The 12,851-nt window shown below is 39.4% G+C and overlaps 2 protein-coding genes across 12 annotated transcripts in view; one reads left to right on the top strand and one right to left on the bottom strand.

The window, feature by feature from the left end:
- The window catches only part of stag3 (STAG3 cohesin complex component), a 24,554-nt gene extending 21,385 nt beyond the window's left edge, over positions 1-3,169 (bottom strand). The window contains exons 1-4 of one of the 11 annotated variants that reach the window (XM_026147034.2): positions 2,701-2,833; positions 1,072-1,163; positions 462-536; positions 94-187 (exon numbers count right to left, since the gene is read on the bottom strand). In XM_026147034.2, coding sequence (XP_026002819.1) covers positions 94-187; positions 462-490 — 123 coding nt within the window. In that variant the 5' untranslated portion in view covers positions 491-536; positions 1,072-1,163; positions 2,701-2,833. Of the gene's footprint in view, positions 1-93; positions 188-461; positions 537-637; positions 1,020-1,071; positions 1,164-1,932; positions 2,070-2,700; positions 2,840-3,029 lie in introns of those variants that run through there. The other 10 variants (XM_080308672.1, XM_080308680.1, XM_026147048.2 and 7 more) reach the window with 10 other exon arrangements.
- The window catches only part of gpc2 (glypican 2), a 16,232-nt gene continuing 6,530 nt past the window's right edge, over positions 3,150-12,851 (top strand). The window contains exons 1-7 of the mRNA XM_026147101.2: positions 3,150-3,327; positions 5,124-5,282; positions 6,330-6,464; positions 10,539-10,714; positions 10,815-10,895; positions 11,686-11,851; positions 12,553-12,683. Coding sequence (XP_026002886.1) covers positions 3,150-3,327; positions 5,124-5,282; positions 6,330-6,464; positions 10,539-10,714; positions 10,815-10,895; positions 11,686-11,851; positions 12,553-12,683 — 1,026 coding nt within the window. The remainder of the gene's footprint in view (positions 3,328-5,123; positions 5,283-6,329; positions 6,465-10,538; positions 10,715-10,814; positions 10,896-11,685; positions 11,852-12,552; positions 12,684-12,851) is intronic.

Here is a 12,851-nt window from a genome sequence, read left to right on the forward strand (position 1 = left end):
ACAACATTTGCAGCTATTGTGATGGCAGATTTATCTTTTACAATCACTAATAAAAAAGCAGAAAGTTATTTTAAAGAGAAAACAAAAATCCACCTGCTTAGATACTGCTGGTTTTCTTCGCTTTGTTCCTTTCATGGTGGCCTCATAGTCACTGCCTGAGTCAGTGGGGGAATCTAACTCCTCAAGACTAAAAGACAAGGGAAATAATTGACAAGTTAGACAAAAAAAAAAATCAGCTTTACTGTGATGAATTTAAATGAAGGGTGATAAGAAAACAGGCAGGTATCATTATGAAAAAGTAGAATTATTATACAACCCTTAAGCTATTAGCTTCAGCCAGAGCACCCAGAGCATTAGTAGCAACTTTCACAATGCTTTTTAATATGAACGCTGTCAAATTAGAATTATTATTTTAATTTCTCTTAACCTTTTGACATTTTAACACAAAGTATCAGCATTACCTGTCCAAAGCTGAACTCCCACTTGCCATTTTGGCTGAAGGAATGTACCAGACTCACTATATTCAGGAGTGGAGGCTGTGAAGAAAGATACAGTATAAAATAAAATTAGCAAGATGACAAGCTAAACTTCATTAGCCTGTTTGATAAACTCAACTTATGAAGCTCTTAAGACGCACTTAAAGTATTTCAAATGAAACTACTCAATAACCACCACTAGCAGATTAAGGATATCAGTTTACCACTTGATAATATAGTTAGTGTTGAGTAATTTTCTGCCTTGGCTAACTTTTCTTCCTCCTAAACTGCGAACTGCCGAAAGCGCGCCGCTGTGGATTGTTACTAGAAGGTGATTGGTCCTGGCAGAAAATAACTCGATGTTCATTGGTCAATTCTTCTGCATGGTTGTCTAGTAGTATTGGCAATAAATGGTACCAGTTAAACATATCTCCGTGACTCGCAACCCTTTCACCTTGCAGCTAATTTACTCTTGTGTTCATATAGATAGTTTTCATTATGTATATTGTGTTCATAGGTTTCATGGTTGCATCCATAGCTTGTAGCACCCTGAGGTGGTTGACTGGTCCCTGCCCCGCCACCGCAGGATCCTCACCCCTCAGTTCCCAGTTGGTCCATTGTTCTGTGTTTGAAAGGCTGTGACCAGCGTCAAAACAGCCTGGGTGAAACACAACTTCTGGTCTTCACCTTCAAAATAAAATATTGATGTTCTCATGTAAATCACATGAGATTAATCTAAAGCAGGGATCTCAAACTTAAATGAGCTGTGGGCCACTGCTGGTACGGTCATTTCATTGGAGGGCCACTTTAGTGTACAAGTAGTACAAAAAACCCGAAAAACAAGAAAACACCTACAAATATTTGCAAAAACTTGTGTTTTGTTTGTTTTTTAAAATGTCAAATATTGTATAACCAGACAAAACTGCAAATGTGAACGGAATTTTCTTTTTCTTACTCTTAACTAACTGAAGCCTTTTATCGAACTACCAAATAAACAAATTGGTGCTCTCTTTCTGGCCAGACATGTACTGCTATATTTTGTTCGCATTTAACAAAATAAAAATGGAGACAAGTGTACACATTAGTTTTCTTTACAAATAACTCTCTCGCTGAACTGACACAGCCAATGATTACAAAACAATAATGCAGACTGTCATATAACTAATATTAGACCATGTGTACTGTTTCTCTGGGAAAAGGGATCCTCTTGTCCAACATATTAGGGCAATATCCCACATGAACGGTGACTTATAGATGCATTCATAGTGGAATTCAAAGATGATCGACAGAACAGCCAGTGAAATAACAGTTAGTTAATAGCAGTTATTGCAATAGAAAATGTAAAAGCAGGAAAGTATAAAGACAAACTTTAGCTTCCATGTATGCTGATAAATCCTCTTTCAGCTGCTCCCTTTAGGGGTCACCACAGTGGATCATCTGCCTTCATCTGTCTCACCTTATTCCTAGGATCCTTCTCCATCACATCAATCATCTTCATGTCCTCTTCCACTAAATCCATGAATCTTCTCTGTGGCCTTCCTCCTGCCTGGCAGCTCAATCTTCAATATCCTTTGTCCAATATCCCTCCTTTGCACATGTAGCCTTGCCTCTCTAACTTTGTCTTCAAACTGTCCAACCTGAGCTGTCCCTCTCATGTACTTAGTTTAACCTTGTCCATTCTCATCACTTCGACTGAAAATCTTAGGATCTTAAAGCTGCTCCCTCCTATCTTTTTGTCAGCATTACCATTTCCAAACCATAAATCATAGCAGGACTCACTAATGTCTTATAAAAAAAATTCTTGGACCCTTGGTGCTGCCCTTCTGTCGCAAATCATCCCTGACTCCTCTCCACCTACTCCACCCCCTTTTCACTGTCCGTTGCTTGGATGGCTTGCCCCAGGTATTTAAACTCATCCACCATCTCTGCTCCTTGCAGCTCCACTGTTACACCTGTCTCCTGCTCATTCATTTACTCTTGTTTAACTTGAGGTAATTTTTAAAAAAATCACTCATGCATACATCAGTTTTTGCACTATTGTGGCACTTCTACTTTAGTTATACTCTTTATCTATTGTAGACTACTATTTTCGCTGCTGCTGTAAAACAGTTTCCCTTGTGAAATGAATGAAAGTATGAATCAAAATTGGGACTCTTTCTTTCAAATGCTCAAAAATTGTAATAAAAACATGATTATACGGTTGTTGTTTTTGTTATGTCCTTACGTAGTCTTTCTGGCTGTCCCATCAACTACAAGCATCCCCTTTTATTTTGACAGCAGCCCTCCTTCCGGTATCACCCTGGTTACGTCCCGAGTGTTTGACGCAGTTTGCCTGTCAGATGATGCTGTGGGCCGGGAGCGCCTCTTTCACACTCCCATGTATTTACGTACAACAGCGGGTCTCCCAGGAAGGACAAATTAAATGAACACGGCCGATGGAAACGCAGGCCTGTCTGTGATGTAAAAGCCCGGCCCGGATGTTCATTGCACTTATTGGGGAAAAACTATGACTGTTTCAAACGACTGACGATTTGGGATCCCGTTACTCCTTACACTTTTGCGTGCATCCAAACCGGCCAGACATTCATTCATTTATAAGCTGCTGCAACCACAGTCTGGCTTTATCCTTTACTGGAGTCTGCTTTTTTTCCCCCACCAAGTCCTGCAGTGAGGATGGATACCAGGGTGTCTTTTCCCAGTCGTCGGCTGCTGGTACTTCTTTGCACGGCTGCTGCCCTTTTAGGGACCCGGAGCCCTTTGGCTGCAGCGGGGAGAAGCTGCTCGGACACCAGGCAGGTGTACTTGGAGAAGGGGTACAGCACAAGCACCGCTCCGCTGACTCAAATTTCTGGTAAGACGGTTCCTATAGCGCAAAGCGGGAATAAATTAAAGCATACAGTTCTCGGGACCCACATAGGGCAGTCTGTAATGATATGATATAAAAATATATATAAAAAAAAAAATGTTATATGTATATATATATATATATATATATATATATATATATATATATATGGGAAGGTTTAATTGTAAATTTCAGGGTAGGGTGCAGTTATGTCGCAGCAGAAATGTAGGCGCATCAGCATGGGATAAAAATAACATAATGCACATTAAGGTCAGTGTAAACTCACTGCTCCGCACTGCAAGCATCTTTAAGGGAATATTGTAGCAGGAAATGCCCTATAAACACAAACGCAACAAATCTCTGTAGAAAAGTGATAAAGAAGTACAAGGTGGCTCCAAACTCACTAAACGCCCCAGAGAGCCGTTGTAGGATCACCACGGTGAGTTTTTACCCCCCAAGAGAAACAATGCAGTATGGTTTAAAACAAATTACACCCGCCCCCTCCTCCTCTCTGTGCGGTTTAAATTGGATGATTAAGGGGATGAGCAAATTGCCAACACCGGTGCAACAAAGAACCTCGCCCCTAATTAGTCTTTGCCTACTGGCTCACTGTTAAATCCCTGCATATACACCCATAGGCTCTGTTCACCGCTGATAATCTTATTTTGAGAATGAGAAGATTGGATGCGGATTACAAACACTTAGATTTTGAATAATTTGAAGTTGGTGATGGGGTAGAACAGAGGAGGGGGGTACAAGAAAGTGGATTTTAGATGTTAAATTGTTCAAAATAAAAATGTCTGATCATGTGAGGGTGCAAATGACAGAGTGAAGATGTAGCTTACTTCTTGGAGGTTTAGCTTTGCATGTAAATCAGTGAGCGGATGTGTCTGCTCCTCTCAGACACACATAGAGCTGCTTTTAAAAGTGATTGTGAATAAAATGTATGTTTGAAGTGTTTTTTCCCCCCTCCTTTTCTTTCACAGCAATTTAGCTTAGTGTGTGAGGCAACTGCAGAATAGATTTTATTTGGTGTGTGTGTGTGCATGTGTGTGTGTATGTTGGGCTATCACTGCCTGAGTCTTGGCTCACTGTCCCGTGGGCCAGGGGAGCAGATGGCTGGGAGAGTGAAGGATGAAGGGAGGCAGTTTAGCAATGGAAATAGAGGGATGAGAGAGGGCTAATAGTGAGAGACACAGGGAGAACAAAAGAGGCAGAGAGGAACATCGGCCAGGGTGGAGTTAGGAATCAGACTTTCGGCTCTATTAACAGGCGCAATATTCATGTCGGATGCAATATGATAGAAACAAAGAATTCAAGGCTTTTGCATATTTTGAGTACTCCTGTGTTATCCCCCCCCCCCCCCCCCCCCCATCTCCCCCTCCTGTGTGTGGTTTGCATATATCATTACCTCAGACATATCAAAGACCCAACCTGGGCTGACAAAGAAAGACAGATTGAAGTTGAATAATTCATGCATGGAAATTAAATTTTTTCTACCACGGCGTTATCTTTAATAAGATTTCCCCACTGAATGGACTGACAAGTAGAGGAATTGACTTTCAAACTAAAAAAAAATCAGCTTTGACCTCCATAATGGAAATTGGCCTTGCACTTAATAATACATTTTAGTCATAAAAACAGCACAAAGTGCTTCACAAAACCAAGTGCATATATAAAGTAGAACCATATAATTACATATAGTTAAAAAAACCCCAAGGGAATCAGATTTCTCACCATAGGTTTAACTGTGGGATCAATCCTTGCTTTCTCTTATGGCCTTTCTTTTATGTTTGTTCCAGGTGAGCACCTGCGGCTCTGTCCTCAGGACTACACTTGCTGCTCCAGTCAGATGGAGGAGACTCTGGCCCAGCAGAGTGAAAGGGACTTCCTCAAAGCAGTTTCAGACAACAGCCAGTTTCTCTTGACCACCTTTACCCAGAGACACCGCAGGTTTGACGGTGAGAGGCTGACACCTTAGTAGTTCTTGTGTTTGTAATGGGAACATTATTTGATTTGAAGCTGATTAAAAGCTAGTTATTACTTTTGATACCATAGTTTGTGAAAAAATGACCCTCCCCAAAATTAAACCAGTGAGTTTTAATTATAAAATGACCTTCCTAATTTAATTCAGATGATACTTCTGCGCTATTAAAATTACAGCTAAATGCTTGAAGCACAGCAAAGCAAATATATTAAAATGCTTGTTACTTATGTAATTTCAGCAACTGTGAGGCATTTTCATACAAGTGGCGACTCACAAGAGACTGATTATAAAACTAGATACAAATCAAGCAACCAGGGCCAAGCTATCCTGCATTTTAGTCTGTAACTTTTTTTTTTTTTTGCTCTAAATAACATTTTCCATAATGCAGCTAAACACCATATTTAACTGGAGAAAATCCCAGTTGAGGTCTCCCATTAAAAATATATAACCTGCTTGTCTAAGCTGAATTAACTATGATTATGCTGCTATGATTTTGCCAGGGTTATACAGACATAGAAGTCTTTATGAAAAAAGGTTTCACTGGAATTGTAAGACTAGTTTATAATGACTTATAATCTATAAACTTGTATAAAGTTTTTGGAAAACCCAAATATTTTTATAGTGCTCTGTATCTGGGAGATTTTATCAGTCATTGTTTCAAATAATGCGTCTACAGCTGCAGGTTTGTAGCAGCCACAGTACAGAGCTGAATTTACACTTTCTCCTCCTACCTGCAGTAGACTGCTATCACCCTTCCTCACACTTTTATATAATATATAATGATGAGTCATGTAAAGACGCTTAAGGAGTGGGAGACTGCATATGAGTCTTAAAGATGGATTTTAAATAGAGTACATTTTGTTAAACCCATTTACCAGTGTGCAGGATCTGAGCTGATAATCTTTCAGGGAAGGGAGGAGGGTGAGGGAGCGCCTACATAGAAACCTGGCCGAGATATTAGAGAAAAAGAGGGTGGGTGACCAGTTTGTAGCTAATCGCTGCTTTTTCTGTCTCTGCACAGAGTTCTTCAAAGAACTTATAGACCTTTCAGAGAAGTCTATGAACCAGATGTTTACCAAGACCTATGGCCTGCTCTTCACCCAGAACGCACACGTCTTCCAAGAGCTTTTCCTGGAGCTTCGCAGATATTATTCTGGTTGGTTTTAACACTCCTTTGTCCACCTTGACAGTCATAGAGATAATTAATGATTTTGGCAAAGATATGTCAGCTAGGTTGGATCAGAGACATTGTAAAATAATTCAATTCAGTTCAGTTCAATTCAGTTTTATTTATATAGCATTAAATCACAACAACAGTAGCTTTAAATTACTTTATACTGTAAGGCAAAGATCCTACAATAAAGAAAAAAGAGAAAGCCCCAGCAGTCATATGACCCCCTATGAGAAAATGCTTTGGTGACAGTGGGAAGGAAAAACTCCCTTTTAACAGGAAGATACCTTCAGCAGAACCAGGCTCAGGGAGGGGCGGGGCCATCTGCTGCGACCGGTTGGGGTAAGGGGAGGAAGACAGGACAGAGACATGCTGTGGAAGAGACCGAAACATTATGAATCACTAAAAATTTAACGCAGAGAGGTGTATAAACACATGCTAACAAAAAAAAAAGCGAGTGAAAAAGGCAACTGAAGAAGAAACACTTAATGCATCGTGTAAATCCCCCAGGAGCATATACTTATTGGAACATAACTAAAGGAGAATTTAGGGTCACCTTATCCAACCCTAACTATATGCTCTATCAAAAATGAAAATTTTAAGCCTAATCTTAAAAGTTTACTCTCATGACTCCAAACTGAAAGCTGGTTCCAAGGAAGAGAGGCATGAATATGCCCATTGAAGGGCATATCCTGGTCAAGAACTACTCAAAGATCCCTCACAGTCTTACTAGAGGTCAAGTTAATGCCATCCAGATTATCTGGTTAGATACTGTATTTGTAATGCTTTTAGGGCCGAGTACAATGGCCTCAGTTTTTATTGAATTTAAAAGTAGAAAATTAGAGGTAATCCAGGTCTTTATTTCTTTAAGACATTCCTACAGTTTAACTAATTAGTGTGTATTATCTGGTTTCATGAATAGATAAAGTTGGGTGTCATCTGCATAGCAGTGTAAATGTATGCTATGCCTTCTGATGATACTTCCTAAGGGAAGCATGTATAATGCAAACAGAATTAGTCCTGGCATAGAACTCTGTGGAACTTCATAATTAACCTCAGTGAATGAAGAGGACTCTCCATTTACATGAATAAATTTAAATGGTCAAATCGTGGCTTTTTAAGTAACAGTGTAAGAACTGCCAGATTAAAGGCCTGTGGTAAATACCTGATTAATAGAAATAGGTTGATCACATTTAAGATTAATGGTAGGAAAGAAAGAAAAAGAGTCTAAATAAATATCAATGGTACTGAAAGTAGCTGCACATAATGCTACTTCTGTGTGATGGTTATGACAAATTTTTTCTTTAATGGTTAAAATTTTATTTGTGATGCTTGCAACAACAGAGCTCTGTAGTACTCTTTCAGTGCTGAAAGAGAAACCTAGAGTTGTTCTTATTTTCTCTAATCACTAATTAATCCCTAATAAATCAGTGATAAAATGTTCTAGCTTGAAAGAGGGTTTTTCATAAAGCAGCAAACTAAGTTTCCAGGATAAATGATTATCTAAATTAGTGAGACATCATTTCCTCTTCAGCTTATGAGTTGTCTGCTTTAAGGTGCACATTTGAGAGTTATAGCAGGTGTCTGTCTTTTTCACAGGAGCTACATTATCCAGAGTCGTATGCAGTGAAGAAGTAAAATAATTAACAAGATAATCGACCTCTGTGGGAGTAGTGTTCTGGTAGCTGCTCTGCTCTGTGTTGGCACAAGGCATAGGAGAAGATGACAGTGGATGAATTATATCCTTTAACCTAGTTACAGTACTTTCATAAATACATTTATTGTGATAAAATCTATATACTACTGCTGTGTAATCCATTGTAAATTTAAATGCTATTAGGAAATAATCAGACAAAAGAGGGTTTGAAGGAAATGCTGATAAATGTTCAGTATAACGCTATATATCAGAAAAAGCTCTAGAGTGGGATTAAGGTGGTGGGTGGGATCTTTTACATTGTGAAAGAAGCCAACTGAGTCTAATAATACATTTAATATGGATGTTAAAATCACCCACAATATTTATTTTATCTGAGCTGAGCACTAAATCAGATAAAAAGTCTGAGAATTCAGACAGAAATTATAAATGATAACAAATATGACTGGTTTATGAGTTTTCCAGCACGGGTGGGCAAGGTGAAGCATCAGGCTTTGAAATGAATTAAAACTCTGTCTGAGTCTTTGGTTGATTAACAAGCTGGAGTGGAAGATTGCTGCCATTCATTACAAGTATCGTTATTACTAAAGGAGTCTGTGGAGTAACACTTTCCCTGGGAGCAGGAAAGTGCAGGAGGGACAGGTGAAAATGCCATGCTACTAGCTAGCTGGCTACAAGTTGAGCTAGCAAATCCCTAAAGAGACAGTGAATACTGTGAATGTAATTAGTGAGTGAATCAACAGAGAGTATGCTTTGGATAAAGCATGTGAAGATTACTCTATGAAAAAAGTTGTTACGTATACGTTTTTAATTAAATTGACAGAAAAACAACAGGAACAGGAAGTGATACATAATCAAAGAGAGAACAAACTGAGAGAAGGAGAATATCACAAATCAACTTTGTACATGGTTTTTAGCAAGTTCTACACATGCAGTTTTAAATTAAATTCAGATAATCCTTGAAAATAACTTCCCTAATAAGTGCACAGTAAGTGACCAAGTGCACAGGGTTGTCAGGCTTGCTGCTGAGTGGACTTTGGTTGGCTCTGCCATATAAAAGAAGGAGATTAGGGATATAATGATGGTTTACTGATCCAAAACACAAATGGCAATCACTAGCTTCCAATCCAAACAACATAGAGGGAAAAATCCACGTTCTATTCCACAGTGTTAAAACAGTAATTTAAGTAACCTGCCTGGCATATGTAGTCTACAGTGGGCTCCAGTACCACCACGAGGAAAGAATGACTGCAGGGAAATGTTTAAAAAGACTGATCTCTGTTTAAAGAGGTACAATAATTCCTTCCGACACTGACATTTATGTATAGTTCAGACAGTCCACGTCCATGTTGTGGTAAATCAGCAGTTATAGACAGCAATAAAAAAAGCATCATTGTCTTTTGAGGGGAACCGACATGCCAGGAAAAACTGGAGGAAAAAAGGAGAGCGAGAATTGGATTCCCACAGATGCCAGACCATTTCTATTTTTGTTCCGGATCGTTCTGTTTTTGGCTTCACAGCCGCTCACTGACTCCTCCATCTGCAGGCTGCTAAGTCAGCCTGTCCTTCTCTGCCAAACAGCATGTATGGCTAATTTAAGGCAGTATAGTAGACTACAGATTGGAGATTCACATGCTCATTCTGTAGAAACACTCAAGCAGACAAAACATTATGGATACTATCATGTTCTAAAGCAGAAAACATTTAGTGTTCAGATTTATGTTATCATTAAAAAAAAAGTGTTCATTTATCAACTGGATTAAGTTTTATTAAATTTTATAAATTTTATGTAGTTTTATAAATTTTTTTGATTACAATATTTTTAACCAAAGTGAGACATGCGACTTCGCTAGAGTGTTATTTAAAGAAGCAAGGACAGAGTTTGCTCTAAAATCTCCATCTTTCCCCCAAAACTGTTGTTTCTCAAATGCATCAAAAATTATTAAGTGAGATATTTAAAGCAATGTCAATCAGACTTCTCCATAGCTTGTACTGTGTGTTTAGCCAAGGAGAAAAACACTTTAGTAAAACAATCAGGTATTTATAAAAGTATTTTTCTGTACTTTCCTTCAAAAACCTTGGAATTTTAATGCACACACTTCAGCAGTTAGTCATTTGTATGCTGAATGCAAAATAAACAGCGCATATAAATATTGAGAATGTTTTTTTGTCCTTCTAGCTGTTCAAATATGGCCGCACTTACCAAACTAATTTATCTGATGGTTTTTATAGCTTAACATAGCTTTTATTGGAAGAAGATGAGAGAAATCTGTCTTTAAATACTCTCCAACAGCATTGTCGTGGTGAGATCCATTCTAACTGCAGTGACTCTTTTTCGAAGCATTTATCAGATAAGAAAAAAAACATATTCTTATATAGTATAACTGTTACTCTATTGTTCACAGGGGGAAGTGTGAGTCTGGCAGAAGTTCTGTCAGATTTCTGGTCCAGACTTGTGGAGCGGGTCTTCTCTCTGGTAAACCCCCAGTATCAGTTCAGTGAGGACTACCTAGAGTGTGTCAGCAAGCACGCCGAACAGCTGCAACCATTTGGGGATGTCCCTCGCAAACTTCGTGTACAAGTGTGTATATAGTAAAATCTACAGAGCTCATATATACTGTACTTATATAGCAGGATGGCAAAGGGGGACCCTAATCTGTTATCTTTGGTTTGACATTCAGGTGTCGAGGGCTTTCATAGCAGCCAGAGCATTATCTCAAGGGCTTGCCACTGGTCGGGACATTGTCAACAAAGCAACAAAGGTGAGTGGCTCTTATTCAGCATCTCTTCATGCTTATCTTGAGTGGAATATTTAATACCAAGATGGCATTGATGATATTCTGCTGTCTAAAGCATACTGGCAAGCAATTATATGGTAAATGGATGTATTTATATAGCGCTTTTACTAGTCCCTAAGGACCCCAAGGCCCTTTACATATCCTGTCATCCACCCATACATTCACACACTGGTGATGGCAGCTACATTGTAGCCACAGCCACCCTGGGGCGCACCGACAGAGGCGAGGCTGCCGGACACTGGCGCCACCGGGCCCTCTGACCACCACCAGTAGGCAACGGGTGAAGTGTCTTGCCCAAGGACACAACGACTGAGACCGTCGGAGCCAGGGCTCAAACCAGCAACCTTCCGATTACAAGGCGAACTCCCAACTCTTGAGCCACGATCGCCCCTGCGATCCTTTCATTATGTTCTTGTTTAAATGGCTAGTCACTCAAAAACACAATAGTTAGTCTAGACTTTATAGAGTAATCCTGTTTATTAGATTATCAGACATTTAATCTAAACTTTGAAGCAAAAACAAAATCATCTTGTTACCAGCAGGAAGTGAATCATTATCCAGACAAGTCCACACTAAACTGCTGGCCCTGTAGTGTGAACTGGTAACTGAGTAAATTAGTTTTTCTAAACATAACTTTGAAGTTCTTCAGCTGTGGTTGACTTTTGGAGCTGCAAATATGTAAAACCGCTTTGTTAAGTAATGGTCATTGTGTGTTTATGTATTTAATCCATTTTATTCTGTCCTTTGCTTTCAGTTAACTGCAGATTCAGAGTGTGTGCGTGGCCTGATGCGTCAGTGGTACTGCCCACTGTGTCGAGGTATGCCCTCCGTGCGCCCCTGCCGCTCATTGTGCCTTAACGTGATGAAGGGCTGCTTAGCCAATCAGGCTGACTTGGACACCGAATGGAACAATTTCATTGGTGGGTGATGGAGTATCTTTATATGTGATTTCATAGGTAGTGGATGGCACATTTTAAAAAGCTAAAGCTTTTGAAGAACCTGATTTTCAGCATCATTTTTAGATCTTTAAGCATAGGAGAGTCAGCGTCTAAGCACTTTGAATTATTCTCATCATAATTAAACCAGACATCCCAAAAAGTAGCATCCTTTCTTGTGCCCCTGTCACTCATTTACTTTCACGTCCTTTTCCCTAATGAGTTCCTCCTCCATTAATCATTCATGCCTCTCTGCTCCTTCACAATTGATCTGTCTTCCTGTGTTTCCTTTCTCCTTTCATCAAACCCATACATTCCCTCTATTTTTTCTTTTCATCTGGAGTGCTTCCTCTTACCTTTCATTGCTCCATCCATGCCTGCTGAACTCAAAACCATTTTACCCTCATGCAGCCTTTTGTCTGACCACCATTCTCCTCTCTTTTTCACGCTTTATATTGTGACAGCTTGCTTCTTTATTTTACTGAACACCCCTTAAAGAGATGTAAATCACACTCTTTTAGCTGGTTGGCCAGGGGGGAGATTCCAGACACACCACTGTCTTGACATTCATCAGGCTCTACAGAAGCCCACCTACACACAGTTTTTTTCTTCTTCTGTATATTACCTGAAAGTGAGAACTAAAGTCAAAGCAAACTTTATCACCCTACCATCTCTATGTTTTTCAGATGCTCTGTACCAGGTTTCAGAGAAGCTGGAGGGGCCTTTCAACATGGAGCTTGCAGCCGACTCTATCTCTGTAAAAGTGTCAGAGGCCATTATGCACATGCAGGAAAACAGTGTCAGCATCTCCAGCAAAGTAAGAAAGCACAGCAGACGATCAGTACATAAAAATGAAAACCAAATGAGCATTGTTATATTTTTTTATTGCTTTCCGAGAGTTTGGCAATTGTGAATCAATCGAGTGAAATGTTAACTGAACCTTTGAGAGGACATGCAAATGATCTTCTTCGATATTCAAGCAAAA

The sequence above is a fragment of the Astatotilapia calliptera genome, chromosome 2, assembly GCF_964374335.1.
Source record: "Astatotilapia calliptera chromosome 2, fAstCal68.1, whole genome shotgun sequence".
Lineage (NCBI taxonomy): Eukaryota > Metazoa > Chordata > Actinopteri > Cichliformes > Cichlidae > Astatotilapia > Astatotilapia calliptera.